This window comes from Pseudochaenichthys georgianus, chromosome 16, assembly GCF_902827115.2.
Source record: "Pseudochaenichthys georgianus chromosome 16, fPseGeo1.2, whole genome shotgun sequence".
NCBI lineage: Eukaryota > Metazoa > Chordata > Actinopteri > Perciformes > Channichthyidae > Pseudochaenichthys > Pseudochaenichthys georgianus.
The window spans coordinates 39,397,277-39,424,432 of record NC_047518.2 but is presented as its reverse complement, the minus strand read 5'-3'; the positions used below and the strand labels follow the sequence as shown (position 1 = coordinate 39,424,432).

The 27,156-nt window shown below is 40.3% G+C and overlaps 1 protein-coding gene across 3 annotated transcripts; it reads left to right on the top strand.

The window, feature by feature from the left end:
* The first annotated feature begins 916 nt into the window (after positions 1–916).
* On the top strand, positions 917–22,526 carry LOC117460350 (cell adhesion molecule CEACAM5-like). Of its 3 annotated transcripts, XM_034101714.2 has the most exons (13): positions 917–1,087; positions 1,701–2,015; positions 2,306–2,581; positions 4,103–4,381; positions 7,921–8,184; positions 11,645–11,920; positions 12,134–12,343; positions 13,640–13,912; positions 14,002–14,268; positions 14,971–15,076; positions 15,715–15,761; positions 15,858–15,898; positions 18,659–22,526. In XM_034101714.2, exons 1-13 carry the CDS (start codon positions 1,042–1,044, stop codon positions 18,881–18,883), a joined length of 2,625 nt encoding a protein of 874 aa, XP_033957605.2. In that variant the 5' UTR covers positions 917–1,041; the 3' UTR covers positions 18,884–22,526. The 3 variants fall into 3 exon arrangements, with proteins under 3 accessions (XP_033957605.2, XP_033957607.2, XP_033957608.2); XM_034101716.2 differs by lacking the exons at positions 11,645–11,920; positions 12,134–12,343; XM_034101717.2 differs by lacking the exons at positions 13,640–13,912; positions 14,002–14,268.
* Positions 22,527–27,156: the final 4,630 nt, after the last annotated feature.

The following is a 27,156-nucleotide window of genomic DNA, read 5'->3' as shown; positions in this document are numbered from 1 at the left end:
TTTTGTTGTAGGATTTACATGGAGATACGCCCCGTCCCCTCTCCAGCGCCTCTTGTTTGAATGACAGCATTGACAGGAGCAAACACAGCTGACAGCCGCAGTGAAACTCGAGCGATTAGAGCGATGCGAATATTGGGTGGTCTACCATAGTATTTACATGGAGATAAGCCCCTTAAAAACCATGAGTTAATAAAGCATTAATTCTGTATTTACTCCTGTCATTCAAACAAGACGCTGGAGAGGGGGCGGGCCGTATCTCCATGTAAATCCTATCGGAATCGGATCCATCAGGCTAAACTAACCTGTAGCTGCTCCGTCCACACTCACAACAACGTCATACAGACATAAATAAAGCAGCGACTGTATTCGCCATGACACAGACAGTCTGTGGTTTGTACATATTTAACTTTTGTCCAGTTTCTGAACAGATATGAGGAGCTGTGAGCTCTGAGTGTGTGCTAACAGCTAACAGCTGATGTGTTGGGCTAATCACAAAGCGTCATTTCTTGACTGGCAGCAAAAACAACCAATCACAGCAGTGCTTCTCTGGCTGGCTCTGTCCAATCACAAATAAGAAGTGTTCTCCCTAAAGGAATACCCTTTCCGTCCAATGTGAAATGCTGTGGTGTTTTCTGAAATGCTGTGGTGTTTTCTGAAATGCTGCGGTGTTTTCTGAAATGCTGTGGTGTCTTGCACTTCGGGGCCACCGTATGTAGGCATAAATCAGCTGTTGTCTGATTATTAACACCAGAGTAGTATGCACGTCTCTTGAACCACCAGTATATCATGCAAACACATTTACACCACTAGAGGGCGATGTCTTGCTGCTTTAGGACATGTCTGAAGCTTCACTGGGTTTAACCATAGACTATATATAAAGGGTTTAACTCATTATGCAGAAACTTTGTACCTCAACACGAAGGTAGTTCTGCATTTACTCACTGATGTGTTGAGAACGGCAAGAGGCTCACATTTAACAGGACAGTCAAAGTGTGATGGCTGACATTTCCTCTGCATTTGATATCTCACAGAGTTCCAACAATGGATATTTTCGCTTTACTATGGATAGTCTCTCTGGCTTTCACAGGTAAGAATCTTGGTTTTTAAAAGTGTTTCCATCTTCTGCTGTTACGTTTATGACTTCCTATACTTTATAATAATGCTGAATTGTTAAAAAGTGTTTGGGAATGAGTTGAGCTAATAATCAGGAGGTCTTCTTTTCATTCTTTTGTGACTCAAAAGCAGCATGGTTAGCGGACCAAAAGCAGGACGGATAAAACTTGATTGCTGAAACAAAACATGAAATATCAAGATGTCTATTTTCTGACTTAAACAAATAAAAAAGTGAAAAAAATGTATGTAAACATTATTAAACATCGTGTGAATCAACATTTTGATCGATTGTTGCTTTTTCAAATAGATAGCACGGTGGTGTCTTACTAATTTGATCTCATTGTAAGCCTAAAAGAAAAGAAAACACTTTTTGCCGAGTCGACTTCAATATGGGAATGAAGTCTTGGCAAAAGTTTGAAAATGCTTAAGATTTACAAGCATCCACATTTGTTTATAAATTGTTATAAACAGCTAGACATTGATGCTACTGTACAGCATTATGGAATGAGTCATTCTGTGTTTTTGTTTTGGTCTGTTTTGTATTCCCAGGGCTTATTTTGCAGTGACCTCTAACTGTCTCTCTCCAGGTGTAACTGACGGAGCTGGTGTGCTGCCAGACCGTCTGAATGCAGCTGTGGGAGGGAAAGTGATGTTCAACACAACACTGACTCCAGGAACAACTTTTCAATCAGTGAACTGGAAATTTGGTAATGAAGATATATTTACTTGGAATGTTAACAACTTCCCTGCACCAGAGTATGAAGACAGGATCACTTTTATCATGTCTACTGGATCTCTGGAGCTCAGGAACCTGGCTCTAACTGACAGTGGAGATTACACAGTTACCATTTTACTACCTGGAGAACCACCACAGTCAGGGAGCACAAGACTGGAAGTATACGGTGAGAGAAGTTTCACATGTTGCATACCTTTCTATGCTCAATAAAGGTTTGGCGTAGCGATTGAGCAAGTAAACAATGATATATGCCTTTTTATTCTTTGGACCATCATCACCAAATAAAAATATAGAAAATGTTGCTTTTTTGTGGAAGGAGTTTTTAAAAACTTTCAATGTGCAGCAAAGAATATTCATTATCTTATCTTAAACATGAGATTCACTCCCAGCATCTTAAGTATTTATCATATACGGTACTGTAACTTTATAACATATTTGTTGTTTTTTAACCCACAGCACCAGTCTCCAATGTAAAGGTAACCTCCAGCAGCACAGAGCTGGTGGAGTTCAGCTCCGTCAGTCTGTCCTGCTCCTCCTCTGGATCCCCTCTCTCTTTCCTCTGGCTGAACAGCAGCTCTGAGGTTACAGGAAGTGACAGAGTTCAGATCACTGATGGGAACTCCACTTTAACTGTAACTAATGTGACCCGCTACGACCAGGGACCCTTCAGGTGTCGTGTATCTAATCCTGTCAGTGAGGGAACCAGTGATCCAGTAACCCTCACCATCTACTGTGAGTCACTTCTCCACTGAGTTGATGAACAATATACTTATTTTTAATGGTATTTCCATAAATTGTAATCAACCAGTGACGTGCGGTGAGGTCCATGGCTGGTGAGGCACTGACTCTTTCAGTCAGATTTACAAATATTATATTTTGACCTTAATCGAAATATTCGGTTATTTTCAAAAGCTTTTTTGGTCTGGTGCTTCGATTCATTTTAAACAGACCGTTCAACAAAAGGATACCCAACATCTAAATATTGGATTGTTCTTTCTTAGTAAGATCCCATTTTCATTACAATTGTGGTCTTACCTTGACTTGAAGATGAAGTCCATGCTCTCCTTCTGGACAACAATCTCCATTACTTTTTTGTAAAAGTCCTCCTTATCTTCCTGTAGTTTCAAAAGTCTAGTTTGTTGTTTAAGTCTACCGTCTCTGCGTAGAATAACAGCAGCAACAAGAACCTGTGGGCTCACTGCGCCCCCTTCAGTGCGGCAGAGGTTATGGCTGCCTCCCCTGGTGCTTTTTTCATTGCCGTTGTATGATGAGACCAGCGAGCCTAAATATCATACGTGAAATAAGTTATTTAGAGACTATGGATGGCGAGGATACATGTAATAAAGGGATCTACAAACATTACATTGGTGACGTACAGTGAGATGGTGCAGGCATGCGCTTAGGGCCCGCTTTCCAGACAGTTTCTGTGGGGTGACGCATCTGAGGTGAGGCAGAGCTCATCTGTGCCTCACCTTACCCCACAGTGACTGGCTTGAGCGCGCTCACAAAATAAGTGCCCGCGTTAAATTAGTGCCCGCGCTCCAGCAAGTTACTGTGGGCTTACGTGAGGCAGAGCTCGTCCCTGCCTCACTTCTCATCGCTACCTGTAGTTGTTGCGGAGCTCGGCAAATTTGCTGATTTTGACTATAAAAAGCTATTGGAATCATACATAAATCACACTTACAACACAGATCAGTGGAGACATTTAATTATTATTACTATTTAGTTTTTCTTTAGTTGTTTTTCCGTTACATTGGAGTATGACAGGTGAGGCCCTGCCTCCCCTGACTGCACGTCGTTGTAATCAACAATATATTACACATTTGTTACTTTGAGTTTGAAGATTTATTTGGTGTACATCTAACATCTCGTACATTTCAGCAAATGCTAAATATGTACAAAGAGACAATGAATTAAGGTATATAGGTATCATATTGAACATTTATCATAAAGAACTAACATTAAAAATTACAGTCTGAAAAAACAGATTAGTTAAATCAATGCCAGTTTGACAAAACATTAACAAAAACTGAAATGAAAGTCCCCTCTCTTGGGCATGGCATTTCTAAAATCCTTTAAATAAACATGTTTGGTCCTTGAACCATTGTCATAAGATAATAGGTAAAAACTATTTGTTGGCAATATGCAGCCATGAATATGAATGATCTCATCTTGATCATGAGGTTTATTCCCAGCCACTGCAGTGTTATATTCTCCTGCAGCTTTAAACATTGTTTTTGTTTTTACCCACAGCACCAGTCTCCAAAGTAACGGTAACCTCCAGCAGCACAGAGCTGGTGGAGTTCAACAGCTCCGTCAGTCTGTCCTGCTCCTCCTCTGGATCCTCTCTCTCTTTCCTCTGGCTGAACAGCAGCTCTGAGGTTACAGGAAGTGACAGAGTTCAGATCACTGATGGAGGATCCACTTTAACTATAACTAATGTGACCCGCTACGACCAGGGACCCTTCAGCTGCCATGTATCTAATCCTGTCAGTAATGGCACCAGCAAGGCAGTAACCCTCATCATCTACCGTGAGTTACTACATGCTTGATTTTTTTACTTTCTTTGAATTGCTGTTTTGTTTTCGCTTACATTCAGTTGGCCCATACATTATTTATCTGACAATATTTCCTGTTTGTAGCCTTTATTTAACCAGGTGAAGCCCCCTGAGATCAAAAGATCTCTTTTTCAAGGGTGACCTGCAGGACATTAGTTACACATGTAACATAAAAACAACAGAACAACAATAAGGATGACATACAACATAATGTACAGGGTACAGTTTACAAACTCTATTTACAGTGACAGGTACCATGAGTATCACACAGCATGTCACCCAGCCGAGTTTTAAAATGATGCAGGGGAACCAAAGTGCTCAGTTTTAAACATGTTTGCAGGCTGTTCCAAGTTAGTGCAGCTGCACATCTAAAAGCCTTCTTCCCTAAGTCAGTCCTAGCACTTGGCACATTTAATAAAACAACATCATGAGATCTCAGGCAATACGTACTTTCAATTCGTCGAGAGATCAGAGAGCAGATATAAAAAGGTAGTTTACCCAACATGGCTTTATAAATGAACATGTACCAGTGACTGAGCCTCCGTACAGTTAGTGAAGGCAGACCTGCCTTGGCATACAGGGTACAGTGATGAGTTAGTGCTTTACAGTTAGTAACAAATCTCAGAGCACTGTGATACGCAGCATCTAACTTTTCCAGGAAATGGGCAGGTGCATTCATATACATCAGATCACCATAGTCCAGCACAGGTAAAAAGGTCACAGAGCCTTTTCCTGGCCTCAAGCGAGAAACAGGACTTGTTTCTGAAGAAGAAACCTAGCCTAACCCTCAGCTTTTTAAGCAGATTATTGACCTGAAGTTTAAAAGTAAGACAATCATCAAGCCAGATACCAAGGTATTTGTAACAGGTAACCACTTCAAGTTTTGTTCCTTGCGTAGTTACAATATCAAAAACAGGCTCTGGTGTCTTTTTAGCTTTTGAAAAGAGCATTACCTTGGTTTTATCCACATTTAAAAGAAGCTTAAGCTCAGAGAGCTGAGTCTGAATAGTGTTAAAAACAGCCTGTAATTTAATAACAGCCTCTTTAATGGAGGGACCTGCACAATACATCACAGTATCATCCGCATAAAAATATAAAGTAGCTTCATCCACATTATCACCTACGCTGTTAATATATATGGAGAATACAAGTGGTCCTAAAACAGAACCTTGTGGTACACCATTAGAAATGTTTAACCACTCAGAAGACAGTCCATCAAAATGAACACATTGGGACCTTTCAGAGAGGTAGTTCACAAACCACCCCACTGCATGGCTGGATAGGCCAATACTGAGTAGCCTCTGCTTTAAAATGCGATGATCGACGGTGTCAAACGCTTTGGAAAGGTCAATAAACAGAGCTGCACAACTCTGCTTATTATCTAAAATACTAGTAATGTCATTCACCACTTTCATTGTGGCAGTGATAGTGCTGTGTTGCTTTCTGAATCCTGACTGATGCTTAGACAGGATGTCATTGTTACATAAAAACTCCTTTACTTGTTCACTCACTAGGCGTTCAAGAACCTTAGCCAGAACTGACAATTTAGAGATGGGTCTATAATTATTTAAAATAGTTGCCTCCCCTCCTTTCAGTAAAGGCAAGACATAAGCAGACTTCCATACTTTTGGAATTGCATTCGTGCTGAGGGAGAGGTTAAAAAGAGAAGTAAGAGGTGGAGCAATAACATCTGCAGCTATCTTTAAAAAGAAAGGTTCTAAGTTGTCCAGGTCAGCCGGTTTCTTAGGATCTAACTTGGTTAAGGCTTCATGAACAACATTGACAGTAAAAGGAGTAAAACTGAAAGGGTTTTCCAACACACGTTTTTCAGAGTCACGGATTGGGGTGTTTACAGAAGCAGAGTTAGTCACAGAATCAAACAGAGAGCCACAGGACACAAAATGCTCATTAAAGCAATTTAGCATAGTAGCCCTGTCCGATATAGAGCCAGATGCTGTGGTAAGGCACGGAGGTAGCTCATTACGGATCTCACCGGCGGATATCGATTTTATTGCTTTCCAAAATTTCCTAGGATTATTTAGGTTTTCTGTGGTAACTGACAAATAGTACTTCGACTTTGCACTTTTGACATTTGAAGTGAAGCTATTCCTTAGCTGCCTAAAACGCAGCCACTCTACCTCTGAGCCTGATTTCCTAGCCTTTGCCCAGGCCTTGTTTCTCTCATGAAGGAGACTAGACAGCTCAGCAGAAAACCAAGGATTGTCTCGTCCCTTCACTCTAAATTTACGCAGGGGTGCATGTCTATCAATGATCTCCATAAAACCAAGATAAAAATAAGACCACGCGGTTTCCACATCAGCACACAGATCGATTTTACCCCAATCAAACAGATCATACACAAAACCCTGCTCCACAAAATGTTTTTTGTCTCTCTTGATGATAATGCGAGGTTTAACCTTTTGGACCTTAGTGTCCCTAATTGTGGCTACAACACAGTGATCGCTCAGATCATTTGCAAATACTCCCACAGATGAATATTTATGGGGAACATTAGTTAAAATGAGATCAATTAGGGAGGATTTATTTGGGAACTTAATGTTAGGGCGAGTAGGACTGTCCACAATCTGAGTAACATTCAATGAGATACAAAGGTTTTTAAAATCCTCTGACACTGCAGTTAACCAGTCCCAGTTAAAATCTCCAAGTAGCACTATTTCCTTGTAGTCTAGCTGCGATAAAAGATTTGCTAGTGAAGACAAGGAGTCTTTGACAGCTGAGGGGGGTCTGTAACAACTCTCCACCATGACCTGTTGACCTTTTGCCACTTCTATATTTATGGCTAAAAATTCAAATTGCTTACTGATCGATTTGGAAACTAATGTGGTTACACTGAACTTATTCTTAAATGGCAACGCCACCACCTTTATTAGGCCGGTCGGTACGATACACATTAAAACCATTTAAGGCAATGTCAGAGGCCAAAATAGACTTATTTAGCCATGTTTCAGATAAGACAATGACGTCAGCGTCAGTCGAGCTCGCCCAAATATGGACAAAATCTAGTTTACCTAACAGACTGCGCACATTCAAGTGGATGAAACCCAACCCAGACCTAGCTTTAAAATCAGCAGGAGTAGCGATCTGACTACTACTACTGGGCGGACCAGGGTTAGGTTGTACATTTCCTGACAGTAATAACAACAACAAAACCAGGCATCTTTTCCTCTTAAATGACACACATACATTGTCATCTAATTTGGAAACACCGGAAAAGTCTGCGAGAGTGTGATTAGAGCTTAAGAAGCAGTCCTGAAGAACCATCATCGCAGAAAAATAAAAAAGACAAACATATTTTGTCGAGCAGATTGACTGTGACAAGGCAACCGGTAATTGACTCTTTACAAGACTCATATGTGGAAAGATGACACAGATGTTCATTTTTGGAAATCCCTTTTGTACAGATGTTTCTTCTGTGTATATATATATATATATATAAAAATAATTCAGTTATTAATGCATACTAACTTTTTGATGTTTCTCCTCTATTTTCAGATGGCCCAGAAAATATTAATTTGAAAATATCTCCGCCTCATAAACCCTATCTGGAAGGATCAAACATCAGCCTGAGTTGCTCAGCTGTCTCCAACCCTTCGGCCCACTATACATGGTTTCTGAATGGGGGCCTGCTGTCGAAAGGATCGCAGTTCAATCTGATAAACAGTCAGAAAAATCAAAGTGGAAGCTACAGCTGTCAGGCCTTTAACGACAAAACTCTGAGATATGAAATATCTCATCCTGCATCCATCTCTGTACTGGGTAAGTTTTGTACAAAGAAATACAGATGGAAAAGATGCGTATCTGAGAATAAAGCATCAGATACATAAGGGATAATGTGCAGGGGGCACTGCGCGTTGGCATCCTGCTTACTTTTTTAAAAATAATTGATCACCTCGCTGCATATTATCCCTCTTATTACAAGGCTAGACCGGGGCAAGGCAGACCGGGGTGGTGGTCCCCCTTTTCAAAAAGGGGGATCAGAGGGTGTGTGCCAATTACAGAGGCATCACACTACTCAGCCTCCCCGGGAAAGTTTACTCCAAGGTACTCGAAAGGAGGGTCAGGCCGATTGTCGAACCTCAGATTGAGGAGGAACAATGCGGATTCCGTCCTGGTCGTGGAACGACGGATCAGCTTTTTACTCTCGCAAGGATCCTGGAGGGGGCCTGGGAGTACGCTTATCCGGTCTACATGTGTTTTGTAGACTTGGAGAAGGCGTATGACCGGGTTCCCAGGGAGTTACTGTGGGAGGTGCTGCGGGAGTATGGGGTGAGGGGGTCTCTACTCAGGGCCATCCAATCTCTGTACTCCCAAAGCGAGAGCTGTGTCCGGGTCCTCGGCAGTAAGTCGGACCCATTTCCGGTGAGGGTTGGCCTCCGCCAGGGCTGCGCTTTGTCACCAATCCTGTTTGTAATATACATGGATCGGATTTCGAGGCGTAGTCGTGGGGGGGGGGGTCTGCAGTTCGGTGGACTAAGGATTGCACCACTGCTTTTTGCAGATGATGTGGTTCTGATGGCTTCATCGGTCTGCGACCTTCAGCACTCACTGGATCGGTTCGCAACCGAGTGTGAAGCGGCTGGGATGAGGATCAGCACCTCCAAATCTGAGGCCATGGTTCTCAGCAGGAAACCGATGGACTGTCCACTCCAAGTAGGGAATGAGTCCTTACCCCAAGTGAAGGAGTTCAAGTATCTCGGGGTCTTGTTCTCGAGTGAGGGATCAATGGAGCGTGAGATGGGCCGGAGAATCGGAGCAGCGGGAGCGGTATTGCAGTCGCTTTACCGCACCGTTGTGACGAAAAGGGAGCTGAGCCGGAAGGCAAAGCTCTCTGTCTACCGGGCCATTTTCGTTCCTACCCTCACCTATGGTCATGAAGGATGGGTCATGACCGAAAGAACGAGATCGCGGATACAAGCGGCCGAGATGGGTTTCCTCCGCCGGGTGGCTGGTGTCTCCCTTAGAGATAAGGTGAGAAGTTCGGTCATCAGGGAGGGACTCGGAGTTGAGCCGCTCCTCCTTCGCGTCGAAAGAAGCCAGTTGAGGTGGTTCGGGCACCTAGTTAGGATGCCACCTGGGCGCCTCCCTAGGGAGGTGTTCCAGGCACGTCCAGCTGGGAAGAGACCAAGGGGTAGACCTAGGACCAGGTGGAGGGATTATATCTCTTCGCTGGCCTGGGAGCGCCTTGGGATCCCCCAGTCAGAGCTGGTTGATGTCGCCAGGGAAAAGAAAGTTTGGGGCTCTCTGCTGGAACTGCTACCCCCGCGACCCGACCACGGATAAGCGGGAGAAGATGGATGGATGGATGGATTACAAGGCTACATACTACATACAAAATCATGACCCACGATATTGATTGATTGATTTTATTGCAAAGAACGAATAAAGGTTCTCTGTAACTGTTCAGTTTATTTTCCATTCACCAGTCTTTAAACACGGCTAGAGCCCACTCCCTTTAGTGTTTACTTCCTGTCTGTCTTCTTCTCTTGAATTATATGACGCCAAACGCTCTGTCTTATAACCTCTATTCTTATTTTCTGGGGACAAATGCGACATCGTGAATCAAACGTTTTGTGCTTTTCACAAATATAACAAATTATTTATAGAAAGTTTTCCGCAGTGTTTAGTGACGGATGAAAAGGAATATCTGATTGATATGACGGCACAACTGTGGACCCTCGATCCTTGGCGACGGTCTGCTGTCCTTCGTTGCAGTCTTCTAGCAAAAAAAGAAAGACCTCTGGAATGTTTTAGTGGACCAATCAGAATCAAGTATTCAACCAAGCCGTATAATTACAAATGTTTTAAATATAGGAAGGTCTTACTAAACATTTGGGGAACAAAAAGAAACAACAACTACATCTGTTTGCTCTCTCCAATCTTTGCTCGTACAAGGAAAACGATGGCTGAGAATAACAATGCATGAAGTCGTACAAAATACTTGCTTTCAGGCGAGCAGAGTGAAAGTTGTGGCTTATATGGTGGCTGACAGGTGCAAACGCGTTACTTACTTTACATTTTCATTCGGAGAAACTCGCTGCATTTTCAAAAACGATGCAAATATAGAAACACAAATGTTCCAAATAATATGCACATTAAAGGTGGGGTAGGTCATTTTGGAGAAACCAGCTCGAGTGCGCTAGAATTTGAAAATACACAACCGGAAAAAATCTGCCACTTCCTTACAGAGCCCCTCCTCCAACACACACGAACGCGCACATGACCAATGAGGGCACGAGATAAGTGTGTGCCCCGATGGAAGGCTGACAGGCAGGTAGGCCATCCAGTTACTTTAGCCGGCGCAGATGATTGGTCGTGCTTTTTACAGCGCCACGGCTTCCACAGATGACATTTTTATGGATTTGTTGTCAAAGCACTTCAGATATTCATTGCTATCGGGACGTTAAGAGCATTCCATGGAATATAACAAAGAGTGTATCTCGAGCCGGTTTCTCAAACTTACCTACCCCACCTTTAAGAACATCTTTACCAACTTGACAAAACATGCTCAACGTTTAAAAAAAAAAAACCATGAAGCAAGATGACAAAACATACGCAGCATTTACTACTTACTACGCTGAATAAACGAAATTCTGCAAATACAAATTGCTGCAAAAAAAAACCGCTGCAAGAAGCTCAAAACACAACGGAAACCAGGGGACACTAGTGATGCACACAGGTGCGACCGGAGTGCTTGTTGACGTTCGTGGATCATAAAGTTGGATAGTCACTGTTGTTAAAAGCAACGTAAAATGTACGTTTTATTGGCTAATTCTAAAAATGTCATTGCTTGATTCCTTCCAATATTATTGCAAATCTGCTGTAGGCTAGCTAGCTAGCTAACCTAGCTAACCTTGTCGTTTTAAATAAATTGACAAGACACTTGCAATTATCAAAACGGCTAACTGTGCATCGGCCACTATAGATAGCAGATGTAACTAAAGAAGACAATCATTGTAAAACACATTTATCATGTAAATACGCAGTATTTATAACAAAAGGTTGATCTGATTAGTTCAAAGACTACATCTCAATTAGTCTTTGAGTGATTGATGATAGAATGAGTGTTATTGTTAAGCTAACAGAAACTTAAATGATTGTCTTAACAAGGTGAATTTGGTTCTGGCTAAATGGAAATGGAGTATCATTACACATTGCTCCCCTCTACTTCTTATGCAAGCAAGCTGGTCAGTGTAAACCCCATGTGTTTCACCCACAGCACCAGTCTCCAATGTAACAATAACCTCCAGCAGCACAGAGCTGGTGGAGTTCAGCTCCGTCAGTCTGTCCTGCTCCTCCTCTGGATCCCCTCTCTCTGTCCTCTGGCTGAACAGCAGCTCTGAGGTTACAGGAAGTGACAGAGTGCAGATCACTGATGGGAACTCCACTTTAACTATAGTTAATGTGACGCGCTACGATAAGGGACCCTTCAGGTGTCAGGTGTTTAATCCTGTCAGTGAGGGAACCAGTGCTCCACTAAACCTCACCATCTACTGTGAGTTACTCATATGTGCCTCGATCAATTCTGCACATTGCTTTGAAGTTGATGGTATATTGAGGCTTCACACTGAGCCAAGCTGCATGTAACATTTTATTTAAGCTCTCAGCATTACTTGACGTGACGATTTTAATTTGTATGTTTTATTCCCCCATACACACAAACTTGGTAATTTGGTTAAATCTCCGTCATGGGACCATTATGAGAAAGGGTCAAACATCAGCCTGATGTGCTCAGCTGACTCCAGACCTTCTGCTGTATTTAAGTGGTTTCTGAATGGATCCCAGCTGTCTGATACTGGATCAGAGCTCAGTCTGATGAACGTTCAGATCAGTCAGAGTGGCAACTACAGCTGTCAGGCCTTTAACAACAAAACTCTGAGGTATGAAACCTCTCAGGCTTCAGTTGTCTCTGTACTGGGTAAGTTTGAATTATAAGTTAGTTGTGATGAGTCTTGGAAAGATAACTATTTAGTGTCCACGGGCTCTGATTGTATTGGTGGAAGGTGCACTCAAATAGGGAAGAGAATAATGGCTATATGGGATTTTTGAAAATTGTACTTAGATTTAGTTGTTGTTTTTAGCTCTGATATTAAAGGCAGAATTGTTTCTTTAATCACAGAATGCTGAAGAATAAATCAGAATTATGAGTAGAAAAACAAATAGAATTCCGACTTTAGTTTCAGAACTCAAACATTTTTGTATTTTTGCTCAGATCTTAAAACATATTTCACATGTGGCCCTAGTCCTCTCTAGGATTTGTCTTAGGTTAAAAAGGACACACACGGAAAAAGCTTTGTTTAACAATGAAGTCCTTTCCTAGCTGCTTGGCAGACAGACCAAGCAAATAGCTGTTTAACATATTGTATTTTTTAGCAGCTTAAAGGCTGATATATCCCATGCATAAAATAAATGACAACAATACAAAGATAGTAATGTTTGGAGAAACCAGCAACTGATGCAAAACTATATGCATGCATGTTTTCCTAGCGTCACACAATGTTTGTCTGTTAATAGAAACACATAAAACACTCGTATCCGTCCCCCACCCTAATACTATTGTTCTTCTTGTGCACGAGTGATTCCACTTGTACAGTATGGCTATTTTTATTTTTGTTATATATCCTCAAAAATATGTGCTGAGATCTCAATCCAAATATAAATAACAATGCAGTAAATAGTAGACTTACATTAGCAGATCGACATTAACACAACTCCGAATGTTGCTCAGTATGTTCTGGATGTGTTATCTAAATGTTTGTTAACAAGTTAAACAATTGAATCATTAAAGAGTGATAAAGTGCCAATCTTAATTCAGGTCATGGTCTATTAAGACTTTTGGTCAAACTTTGAAACACTTACAATCAAATTACCTGAAAAAGGTTACGATCCATTAACTCTGCACTGTTTTTGATTCTGTTGTCAAAGATCCTAACATTAATGAAACTTCTTCTCTGTTGTTCAGTCGGTGAATTCACATTGAACTCGATGTTATGCTCCTCTCATAGCGATTATATTTCTGAGCTATAGTTATCTAAAACTGATAACCTATAGCAGTCAGACACTCCGCATGTTATATGCATTATTCGGGGAGAAGTAGAAACATGTTCGCATCTTATAAAGAGGAACTGGTCCTTTTATATTTATTAACTCAGGCATTAAATCAGCTTCTTTTGTTCCTGCTTTTATATCTTTCACCTGATCTTTTGCCCCACAGAGAAAGTATCTGGCGCTTCTGTCACATCTCCATCAAACCGGCCGATTGAGGGGAACTCTTTCAGATTAATCTGTGATGCTGCTGGCTCTGTCTTTACCAGAGAGTGGAGAAAGGGAGGCTTAGATCTGACTCTGACTGTGAACATGACCCTCACCACCAACAAAAGAGAGCTGTCTTTTAGCAGTCTGAGTAAAGACCACACAGGAGGTTATTCCTGTATTATCAGCAACCCCCTCAGCAGCGAGGAAGCAAAGTACTCCATGATTGTTAACTGTAGGTAACAAACTATAACTCTACTGTTCACAATGATACGTTATTGAGTCCACTTGAACAATAAATACTTCCAAATATCTGTTTTCCAGACGGACCAGAAACAGTTCAAATCACAGGTCCAAGTCAGATACATGTTGGAGGCACATTTAAATTAACCTGCTCGGCTGCATCTGTACCAACTGCCAATTACACCTGGACGCTGAATGGGACAGTGAAACACAATTCTGCTGTGTTTTATAAAAACAACTCTGAATTATCTGACAGTGGCAACTACTTCTGTGAAGCGATTAATGATATAACCGGGAGAAAATCATCAGCGGTCCATGAACTGACCGTAACACATGAGCCAGGGCCAGGTAGGAGCACATTAAAGTCAGTACGAACATATGCAAGAAGGCTCTAAAAATGCAATAAAACTCAAGTTTCTGTCATCAATTTTGATATTTTAAGCTAAGACAACATGATCAATTTGCAGATAATTTACATGTGTACAAAAAAACACCCCCTCCCCGGGATTGTAAAATACCTTTCAGTAAAAGTACAACTATTCTAACTAGCACGTACCTACAGATCTAAGGAACATAACATCCCTCAACTCTTTTAAATCTATAAATCAAATCAAACAATCAGACATGCTCTCATTATTTTAATTGTTGTTATGTGTTTTCATTTTCTAATTGTCGTTGCGGTAAGGTTTGTCCGCGCTTGTGCATGTGCTTCACTTGTGATGGCTCTATTTTTGTTGTCTTTTCACTATGCTAAATTGCTTTAATTGTGTGTATGTGCTTTTATAAAAAAATGTTTGATGCCATCGATAGAACAGGGACTGTAGAAGAAAATTTGCCTGGACTTGAGGGTTTATGGTAATTTAAAATGCATTTTAAACAACATAAACAACTCTTAACAGAATCATTGTATAGGTTTTTATAACTGGCTATGAAATCTCATATGGGAGAAATGTGATATGCTTTTTATCCACAGGCATTTTGAGATAATGAGACAGTTCCTGTTTACAGAATGATGTTAAAATCATGTTCTTTTCTCCTGTTTTATTCAAGTCCAATCAGGCTGTTCGGGTGGTTGCATCGCTGGAATAGTAATCGGTGTTTTAGTCGTCCTCGGTGTTGTAGCTGCTATTGTGTGGTACTTCCTTTGGTACAAAAAGTAAGTGGAAAAGATCTTAAGTATATAACATAAACCTATTTTCATAGTAATACTCAATTACAAGAATGGGAAAGGTGATGGCTCACTATCTTCAAGTTTAGACCCAAAAGCTTGACTCAAAAACCAAACAGGAGGAAGATTCAGGATCAGCATATTGGAAGATATCAGACAGAAAATGTGGAGCTAGAATGATGTAGACATTGTGTGTAACAACCTCTTTTACTCAACCTACAAAAGGCTGATGTTCATCAAAGGGCCTGCTCTTATTATATATTCTCCATATGTTCCTAAGCCCTTTAGTTATGACTCGTTTGTGTCACAATGGAGCCGCCCCTCGACACTGTACAACTTCAAAGTTTAAGATTTTGTTTCTGCCAGGTATAAATATTTAACTGTGATGGAATATATGATTCACCATGAGTTAACGTATTGGGAGACTCTTATAGAGCTCTACATTAATGTTTGAAAGTATATGCTTGTAAATCATTCGTAACAAATACTTTCAGGACTATAGTTGCAGCTCTTATGAAGAAATAACTACTTTTTCTATCATGCATGCAATACCAATAACTAGATATATTGCTGCTTGTATCATTATTGTGTTGCAGAGACTAATGACTAATGATCTCTCTAAACAGAAAACAAAAGAAAGAACGTTCTGCTGGAAACACCAACACCAGAACGGGTAAGTCTATTACGTGTAACATGAGTTTATGTATTCATAGAGGTATTGTCCTTCATTGAGTCATTCTAAGCTTTGTTTATTTCTCACGTTTTAAAGGAGTTGAAGGCCAGGACAACGGGGCGTACACAAGAAGTCAGGTAAAAGTAATCAGTCGTTTCCATGCTCTGCTGGTTACTAAGAGATGTTGTAAACCCAGTACTCAACAACAGACTTTGAACCTGGAACGAGATATCAAGCTGACACAATGAAGAGGAAGTGAATATGTGTCAATACATCAACATTATAGTGTAGCTTATCTTGTTAACGATTACCTCCTTTTTTATTATTTTGCATCAAATGTGATGTTTAGTTTAGTTTATTTGTTTATAGTGTTGTGGACAGTCCCCATTGATCAACTGTCACAAAAAACAGTAAATGGGGCCGCTTTAGCCAACATTGCTAATTTCCAGCTGTTGTCCCCGGCCAGATGATAGACACCTTTTTAAAATCACAATACATCAACAGCATTAGTTATAAAAAAAGGATGAGAGACAAGTAGATACAGGTCAGTTTAGCAGCAACCTTCTGCTTTGTATCGGCATGCACATATATCACTGTGTCATTGGCATATAGCTGTGTTTCCACATCAGGACAGACAGATGGCAGGTCAATAATATATAAGGTAAAAAGAAGCGGACCAAGTATTGAACCTTGTGGTACTCCGGTGCTTAAAGAGCAACTTGCAGGTTAGAGACTCCAGTGAATACATGTGTAGGAAAATGATGTGTACACTAGATTTTCAAAAAATTATACATAAATATACACTACAGTGACATCTGGCGTCGTTTTTGTAAGACATTTTTACTTCCGCATAAAAAAAGACGTCACACGAGGGAGAGCGGCCGGTATTAATAAACATGGTTCACAATGCTAGTTTTGACACAGAAAAGGTTGAAAATGTATATTTGTATGCATGTGACGGACCACAACCTTATAATTATGAGCCTGCTAGGCGGCCAAGAGACCAGGAGCAGCCAAGGATTAGAAGAAATAACGGCCATTTGTGAGAAATGGAGCTGTGGTGTGAGGAGAACCAGTGGAGAACAGGGCAGCTGTCTTGGTGAGTGACCGGCGTTAGCTACAGTTAATTTTAGCTAACGTCGGTCACATCACAACATTGTAAAGTTAGCTATTATATATCAGGCTATAACTAAAGTAGTATTGATAATATAGTAACGTTACTGGCAGGACTGTTGATACTGATCCATAACAGAAACTAATGCGCAAGTATCAGCCGTATCTCGCGTTACCTAATGCAACTCCGCACTACGTCGGCGTGTTTTTGAAGCTTTCCGGTGGGCGTGTCTGAAACTCGACCAACAACCAATCACATGAATCTCCCGCCCCGGACACACAAGGACGCGGTTTGATAGGCTAGAGCAGTGGTTCTCAAACTTTTTTCAATAGTGTACCCCCTTTGAAAAAAAAATGCAGCCAAGTACCCCCTGATTAGCGCAAAAACAATTTGTTAGGGACAAAAAGCCTATATAAAGAGGTACAGTACAGCCTTGCACCATCAGTGTCTGATTTATTAAAACAACAACCTTGTAACTGAGAAACAATCCATCACTAAATTCATGGCAAACCAATTTCAACATCATGCAATAACACTGAAACGACATTAGTTGCATTGAACTGATCTTTTTAATAAGTTGTACTTACAATGTAGTGAGAAACATGGGCTTGAGCTTCACTGAGGATCTTTGTCATTCTGACAGGGAGGCAAACTGCAGTTATTACACTTAGTGTTTTACTTTTCCTAAAATTGGTATATCTATTTATTTATTTATTTAGGGGCGTGGGGAATGAAGAGAGAAAAATATATGAGCATTTTGTGAGCATGGGATTTTGACCCCTCATATAAACATATGCATAATGCTGCGCTATACTTTGCGGCCGCACGCCAAGCAACGCTTATTGTTTAGGTCCTTTGATAAGCAGGCAATCATATAATATATTATATATATTATTATACTATATATACTATAATATAATTAGCTAGAACTAGCTAGATCTGATATATTTGGACATAAACACGAGTGAAGTATAACTGGACGTGAGAGAGAGATCAGATCAGCTGCTGCTGATGGAGAACACGCAGCTCTGCATGATCACAGCTCCTTCTGCTGTGACGGACCGTTGAGTGGAGTAAAATGAAATACACTAAATTATACCTAACACACTTAGCTTGTGTATCTACTCTGGAACTAGCTAAACTAGTTATAAATATGTGTAGGCTATTCTTTACTGTCGGGTCACTTATTACAGGTTCAGCGAGCTGCACGAGACTGACGGGCTGTCAGGAGAGGGAGCGGAAAAGAGAGCACCCCGTTTATTGTTCCCATTTTATTATCCAGAGTTTCTGTAAACCTTTGAATAAAGTAGTTAATCTACTATTAGTAGTTTGTTTGAATGCATTAATTATGTTAAAATACCAGCTCACTAAATCACAACCACTCAAACCAACTACAAACTACTACCGCGGATTGGGCAGAGAAGGAGTCCGAGAAAGTTGCTTCCCCGTGTGACGTAATATGACGCGTTTGACGTATATGGTGTTTGAAAATAGCAGTTTTTAGTAGCAGAGCTCAAAACGTCTCCCTTCCCCTCTGAATTCCTGCCCTTATGTCTCGTAAAACATATCAAATCCTGCATTAACTTTTTTAATTCTAATTTTCAGGCAAGGTTAAGCATAAATCGAGTAAAAAAACAACCTGCAAGTTGCTCTTTAAGTCTAGAGCTGGAGAGAGTTGATTATTGACGATAACATGCTGACGCCTACCACTGAGGTATGATTCAATCCAATGTAACTGTAAATGTAATCTTACATTAATTTCCTTAATTTTTATTTTTCCTAGGAGATGCACTACGCAGATGTCCGTTTTACCAAAAAGAATAACGGGGAAACAGTCCAGATGGGAGACCAGAATAAACCGTCAGACTACGCTGAGGTCAGAGTGAACAACAATCCTCGCGCTGCTGCGTCCTCTCTCCCAACCTACGATGCTCACCTACAGCGCAACAAGAGGCCGGCTCCTCAGCCTGAAATCACCGAAATCTACGCTCAAGTCCGCAAGAACTGACCACACTGGATGAAATGGATAATGTGGGGGGGGGTCTCACTGGAAGCAGCTAACATGAGAAACCTTCACTTTGCTCTCAGTCTTTCTTTTTTGTATGGAGGACTCATTTGCCTTGAGTTAGCTTCTCCAACGCACTTTAGCCGGGGTTAATGATCAACCAGTTTGTGACAGTTATTGCCGTGACTGAGGTCAGACTGCACAATGTTGGCTCGCTAGCTCGCAATCATAACAATAGCTTTGTACAGTTAATTAAAAGTGCCATAGATGAATGGAAATGTACCATGTGCTACTCTGGTGTTAGCTTTAGCATAATGTTTGATACCGGTGTGGTGCCATGTTGGACTCCCTATGCATACTCAGTGATCACATCTATTTTATATTTATTTTGCATTGATTCTCTTTAATCTGTCATTTGTGAACTATAAGGACAATGTTATGGCGGAAAGATTCATGATATGTGTTGGTCCAAAGGACTAATTGAAAGATCAATATAGAGATTAATCATTGTAGTTTAATTTCATGAAGATAAAGTTTAACTTTATAATGCCACATAGGGGAGGTGTGAAGCCACAACAATCCAAAAAGCCATCAACGAAAACAAGATGTAGCTAGTTCTCCAGTTCCACTTGAACCACGGAAGAAATGTAATTTGATACCTTAAGATCTACCTGCAAGGTTAATGGATATCTTTATGTACAATAAGTGCCTTACTGTAAGTCTGCCTCCAACAGACATGCGGAAACTAGCTTTTTAAGAAATGTGCCAATAATTCCCGCAATCGATGATAAGGGTAATTCAGGAAAAGATTGACAGTAAATGTCACATTGCACTAGTAGAAAATAGACGCACATTTGCATTGCTGCAGACTCTCGGTTTCCTCAACTCAATGCAAATCATAGCATGTTCTGTTTCGCGATAGTTTCCAAAACAATAATCAGAAGACATCAAAGTAGTCTGTTTCATATGGGCATAGATATGTCTCATAATTATTTGTGTGAACATAAAAATAATTTGTGTGAACATAAAAATAATTTGTGTGTAAATATGTGATTTGTAAATGTAAAACACCATCCACAAATGCATTTAAAAGATTTGCAAACTCACAAATAAATGTGCAAGTGTAAACGGATCTGCAAATACGCTAAATATTTTCACAGATAAAAAAAGATCTGTGAATATCTCTTTAACATTTACAACTTTCGATCAGGCATTTGTGAATCCATTTTGTATGTCAACCAAAAATGCGCTTGTGGATCTCAAATCTCTGCTTGTGGATCGTCTTTTTACACACACGGAATTTTGAGACATATTTTCCGCCGGTCTCGGCTAAAATCTACTCGTGTCACTCGGTTATTTTCGGAAACCACGTGATTGCCCGCTGATGACGACATTTCCGCATGATTTCAAAGTAAGAGCATGATGGTTTGTTTAATGCTCTGTTTTTTTTATTATAATGAGCAGCGGAACGTTAGATGCATTCTCTATCACCACCATCATCATCATCATCATCATCATGTTATAGTGATACAGTTAGTTTGGTTCAATACAGCATATATCGAGCACTTTCGTTGATGTTGAAATGCAGGCTATGCGCCACTTTCGGATCCCAGCGCACGGGTAGTGGTTGAAAACGCATTTGGTAGACTGAAGGGAAGGTGGCGTTGCCTCATGAAAAGAAATGACTGTGATGTGAAACTTGTGAAATCCATGGTGCTGACATGCTGTGCTCGGCATAACCTCTGCGAGAGTCATGGAGAGGACTATGATGATGGGTGGAATGCAGCAGCAGAGCCTGGGGTAGCAGTGGCTCATGGGCAGTGATGTACCTGAACGCGTTCAATGAACGATCGTTCATGAACGCGTTCATATTTTGGGCGAACGTGAACTGAACGTACTGTATTTCCGCTAGATGAACGTAATTGAGAACGCGTTCATTCTCAGCGGTGTATAACGGCGTTCAAAAGTGCGTTCATTCTCAGCACTGTATTATAACGGCGTTCAAAAGTGTACCAGATTTCATATGCCTTTCAGCCGAAAACCCAGTTAAAACACACCGTAAACAGGCTTCAAAATAATGCGGAAAACCACCCAATTTGGCAACAGCAAGCTGCCTGTGACGCGTACGCGCCTGTCACCCCTGGCTGTCGCACTAAAATATAAATATACTAAATATATCAGACTCCTCACAACAAACAATGTGGAACCGCGGAACCGGCGAGCATTGAATGAATGAATGAATGAATGAATTAGTATGGACGAAGCCGAGAGCAGCTGCAGCAGCACTCGCTCAGAGTGAGACTCTACGGCAGGGGTGGGGAACCTCCGGCCTCCGGGCCGTATACGGCCCGCGAGACAATTTGGTACGGCTCTCGAGGTAATTTATAAACACACGCAAAAAATAAAAAAATTAAAGAAATCTAGACCGCAAAATAATTAAACAAGGAAGTGCCTGTTTTTCCTGGCCAAGATCAGGGTCCTTGAACACAACACGAGCCTAACGTGTCATCACGTGGTATATGTCTCGACTGACGGGTGCAGTTCTGACGGAGAGCACCAGAACGCCACTCCAGCACTTCAGAAATGGCAGAAAGTCCATACACATGCCGCAGTTTCTGCGTGTCTGTGTCTTTAGTTGAAAGCCCAGTGGCGATCTGCTCATCTGTCAGACAGTCAATAACTTTGTTGTTATCATTAGCATCTGGTTAGCTAGCTATGCTAACGAATATAAGAAGCTTTGTCTACAACCAGTGAGGTAAAGGCACATCTTTATATGATCATTATAGTTATAAAAAAATAAGAGAATAAAGTAAACAGGTATAAAATACTATATGACAGTTATTAATAAAGAAGAATACAGTTTGAAAGGGGAGTGATTTGTCAAATATCCATAAATTAAAAGAAAATCTGCTTACAGTTGTTTTTGGGTGTTGAGAGATGTGTCCATAGCTCTCCTAATGTTGCTCTCAAAGTGCACCAGATTGATGCTTTTAACTTCAACATTTAAAAAAAATCTTCCCAGGGGAGCATGCCCCCCGGATCCCCCTAGAGGAGGTTAGTTCCCCCCCCACTTAAATCATGTTCACATGGATAGGAAACTAAATACATTTGCACACATCTTGTGTCCATATCTTTCTGTTTTGGTGGTCACGCCACACCGTGCACGTGCATGCATGCGGGAGTCATGGTGAGATATCTGGATTAAGAGGTTGCTTTTTCTTTGCACAGAATGAAATGAATGGGCTGTGATTTTAGTTTTTTTAAGCAGAGGTCAATAACTTGTACGGCCCTCTGAGGATATTGTAAACATTGAAATGGCCCATTAACATCGTACAGGAGACAAATAATAGCTCGCAGCAACGTATTGAAAAAAGAACTATGAACTATAAATTAGTTCATTTTTGAAACCATGAACTTTAGTTCAACATTTTGAATTATGAACTATGAACTGAACTAGTTCATTTTAAAATGTGTGAACTGTGAACTGAACTAGTTCATGTAGAAAGTGAACTTTCCCAACACTGCTCATGGGGCAGAGGAGGAGGGCACTGACATCAGAGAGGGTTTGATGCGCTACCTGAATATCTAAATATGCATTGTATTGTATTCATTGTATTGAACATAAATAAATCTCTTTTTTTTCATATACATGTGTTTGTCAAATGTTTTAAACAAATATTATCTGAATTGAATATTTGAAATTCAAGCACCAGTAAGTACTGCCCCATAATAAGAACATTTGAGGAAATATCAGATCATGAAAAGAAAATCATTCTAATCAATTAAGCAAATATCAAAGCTAACTATAAACATAAATACCAAAGTGTAAAACACAGCAACACTATATTCATAAATGCAAGTGTAAAATAGTGTGGACAATTGTAAACATGGATGGAGGCTAAAGTATCCACAACATAAAATAATATATTAAAATATAACCTCAATCTTTCTTCTAGACATGTTAAAAGCTTGCTTGAATGGGTTATAGGTTTATTTTGTTCTCTCGTCTTTGAAATATATAAGGAATGTGTTGTTTGAGTCTAGTAGAACGAGGGTATTACAATTGGGAAATGTCTACATGTATTATGTATTTATCATGTATTCTTAATACTATTACAAAATAAACATGTAATAATGTTTTAGAGGAGGACCTCAAGCTAGCAAACTCAATGTCTTGCTTTAAATCTCTTAAAAGTAAGGGGCTTTTTCCTAACTGATGGTGTTTGTTATTGCTTTATAAATTCATGTGTTATATCTTCTCTAAATCAAGATTATGTGAATCTGATTTTTTTCTGTTGGGTGCAATTCATTATCAACAAGAGATAAGATAAGTCAAATAAGTACTTTATTGATGGCAGTATACAAAAAAAAAAAATGGTTTGTCAAAAAGGCATGCCATTAAACAATACAAATAAAAAATTAAAAACTGTATTGCAGCCAGCATAACTATACATGGCATTGTACACATAAAATGAACATTTTAAAGAACATAAATAAACAAGAAAGTACAAATGTAAAAATTAACTAGAAAAAAATATATATAATGTGTACAATAACTATTAAGGTTATTTTAAGTTGGACGAGGAGGAGACGGGCCACGTCGGCTGCCCAGTCCCCCTAGCACCTCGCCAAGAGTGCGCAGGAAGGCTAGGTTGAAGGTCTCTGTTTGAGCGGCCTCCTCCCTTCTCAAGGCGGCCTCCTCCCTTGCCTCCTCTCTTCTCAAGGTGACCTGCTCCCTTCTCAAGACGGCCTCCTCCCTTCTCAAGGCCGCATACAACTCCCATCTCCGCTCAGCAGACGCTTTGGCCCAGTCCAGGTGCCGTTCCAGCTGGGCCATGTGCTGTTCATGGTGCCGCTGGGCCCGATCCTCTCCTCCTCGTTTCCTCTTGCCTGGGTGACAATAAGATAATAATTAGCAATAAGGAAAACACACAGGACAGGTACAGGTCACACAAGGATATAAGAATAACATGTATAAACAGAACAACAGTAAGGTGAACTAAAGAAACTTCTGGCCCTAGATGTTTACAATGATTGTGAAAGTGAATTACATTATGTCCAGCCTGTTGATAATGAATATAAATATATGTATATGATTGGATGTCACACACAACTGTACTAGCTGCTTACTAGCTAAGACTTTACTTGTAACAGAGCATTTCCACACAGTGATATAGCTTATTTTAATTACTGACGATGGATGATCCAAGGTTTAAAAAAACAAAACACAATTCCAGTCGTTTTGCCATTTCTATTTCTTACCTAGAACCACACGCTGCGGTGTCGTGATGGCACTCGGTGTTGGTGGTTGAGTCGGGTTAGGGTCTTCGGCTGGGGTCCGTTCTGGATTCAATGACGATGTGGACGGAACACTGCCATCACCCGTTGTTCGGGAATGTTCCTCCTCACGAGTCCCAATGTAATCATCTAGAACAGCAAAATGACTTGTTAATTCCACAAACTACTGCAGCACAATACTAAATAGCAACAACAACTATAGAAAAGAAAAACTGAACGTAAACAATGGCACATATGGTGTTAGCAAACAATAGCTCTTGTGCTCTTCGGGGCTCCATAAAAGCATGGGTTGTCGAACATTAATGTAAGGATAAAATGGACTTCTTTGTTAGAAGTGAGCGTACCTTGCAGGGACTCCAGTAAAGCCGTTGCAGAGTGCACTTTTACATTTCGCGTTGTTCCGTCGAGCTCCCGCTGGATTGTATCATCCCCAATGAGATGAAGGAACGTCGTCACCTCCTCGGTCGAGCACGGTGTGCTTTTCTTAAAAAACGTAGCCATTTTTGTAGCTCCTCCGTTTACAAAATGCTGTTTATAAAAATGCTGCAAGCTTGCTTCTAAATATATATGCGACGCTAGGGATGAACTCACGCCCGATCTTGTGACGATTCTCTCTGACCAATCAGCAGTCGAGAGTGTTAATGTCACTAGTTCAGCCGTGGCCTGGTCTGATAAATAGAACCACGATTTTATGGGGCCGGAAAAGAGGGGGAAAGTACCCGCTAGCCGGTACTAGGCTATATGGAAAGGCCACCAAAAACTGGCCTGGCCGCTTGAGGACGGTTAAGGACGCTTAAACGGGGCTACCCGCTGCAGTGGAAATGCGCCATGGAGGCTCAGTCACTGGTAAATGTGTATATACAAAGCCATGTTAGGGAAACTTCCATCTTATATCTGCTCCCTGATCTCACGGAGAATTGTAAGTGGCTACTGCCTGAGATCGCATGCTGTGGTTTTATTAAATGTGCCAACTGCTAGGACTGTCAGCTTTTAGATGCGCAGCTCCTCTGTCTTGGAATAGTCTGCAAATTAAATGGAAACTGAGCAATCTGGTGCCACTAAATGTTTTTAAAGCTCGGTTGGATGCTACTCAATCGGAAGCTATTGGTACCTGCTCATGTGGAGAATTATGTAAATGATGCTTTTGTTGTTCTATTTATGTTTTTATGTTTCATGTGGAACTACTTGAGCAGGTCTCCCTTGAAAAAGAGATCAATGATTCAATGGGATTTAAATAAAGGTTTGAAATTAAATGAAACATATCTTTTTTTTATTTGTGAAAATATTTAGCATATTTGCAGATCCGTTTTACATTTGAAAATTTATTTGTGAGTTTTCAAATCTTTTAAATGCATTTGTGGATGGTGTTTTACATTTACAAATCACATATTTACACACAAATTATTTTTATGTTCACACAAATAATTATGAGACATATCTATCTATCTGTTCTGTATTCTTATTTCGCTTTGCTCTGTTTCATTATTTAATCTCCTGTAAAATGTGACGATAAATGCTGAGTAACAGTTTTGTGTTACATTTGCACATATTTTAAATGCAGCAACTCAATTGTCCCACCTCTGCAACAATGTTATTTAAGATAAGATGTCGATGTCAAACACTCGTGATACATCTGGAAACCTCAGCCTGTTTACAAAAAGAATTAGGGCAATTTATTCACATTACCAATTTTGACCCAAAGTTGCTCCCGAACTACCAGTTTATCATGAATCACATGGCAGTGAAAAGGCTTTGACATTGACTTCAATCAGCGGACATCAGTGAGCAGCCATAACTACCTCCACTGTAACTGCTGTGATGCACCCGTTGGCTTTAGGTGTGGTGAAGATGGAGGAAAGGCATTTTGCCCAACAGGCGATGGCCAGTTTCTTGAAGTTGCACAGGATACTAAAGGTTCAAACCCCTATAATTTCTCTTGTCAGTTTTTCATGCTTTTCTGAACCACCACACATGTTTTATTTACTATATACTGGTAATTAATAATGATTAATTACAGATTATTATTGTGATAATGCGAATAAATGTTTTAATCGATTGACAGCATTCCTTTTCATTTTTATTTTAAGTCTTTAGAAAAGTTCTTAGTCCAGGACTTCCTTGCAGCACCACGATATTTCATTTAGAATATTTTCACATATTTCATATTTTGCCTTTACTAAACAATGCACTCGCTTCGATTTGGATATTGCACTTGTCCATTTTTGTTAAAATTGCAATACATTCTGCAGCCCTTTGCATCTGATCGCGACAAATACATGAAATAACGAGTATAGAAGGAGCCTTTCTTAGTTGTGTTGGTGTCTTGAAAGAGCGGGCCCTCAGTCTTGAGTCTTCAGCCGGCTCCACGTTAACCCAGATCAATGCAACAAGACCATATAGCCTACACAAGTTATATTTTAGTTACTCCCTTTTTTTAAACTAAGGGTAATGATGAACGAATGAGTGTTTGGCTAGTGTCCCCTCCCCCATTAGTTACTCATTAAAGTGGACCAGACTACCCGTCAGTTGTTCACACGGTTCACTTCACCTGCATTGTAAGCAAGTATTGTACCACACCTTAATCATATCAAAGCGAATCCCTGTCAGTGTTCAACCTTAAATGAAGTTGAGTTAGTTGATGGCTTCAAATACCATTAAAAATAGATTTTAAAATATATTGGAATTTAATATATGGCGTCATGAATGGATTGTATGCATACTGTAAAGGGTATAACGTTCCATTAGGACTGACCAAAACCAAAAACCACCCCTTCATTTACAATCTTACGAGGCCGTAGCTTTTCATTCAGTAAAGCCATAAATGAAGGTGTTGTTTTGAAGGTTTTTGGTCAGTTTAGGTTGATTTTTAACAACATAAACTCTGCATATAACTAATAATTAATAATGTGCTCTTTTTAAACGACAATGTTTTAGCGATGAGATTCCAATTTTTGAAATTGATAGATAATTATAGTATC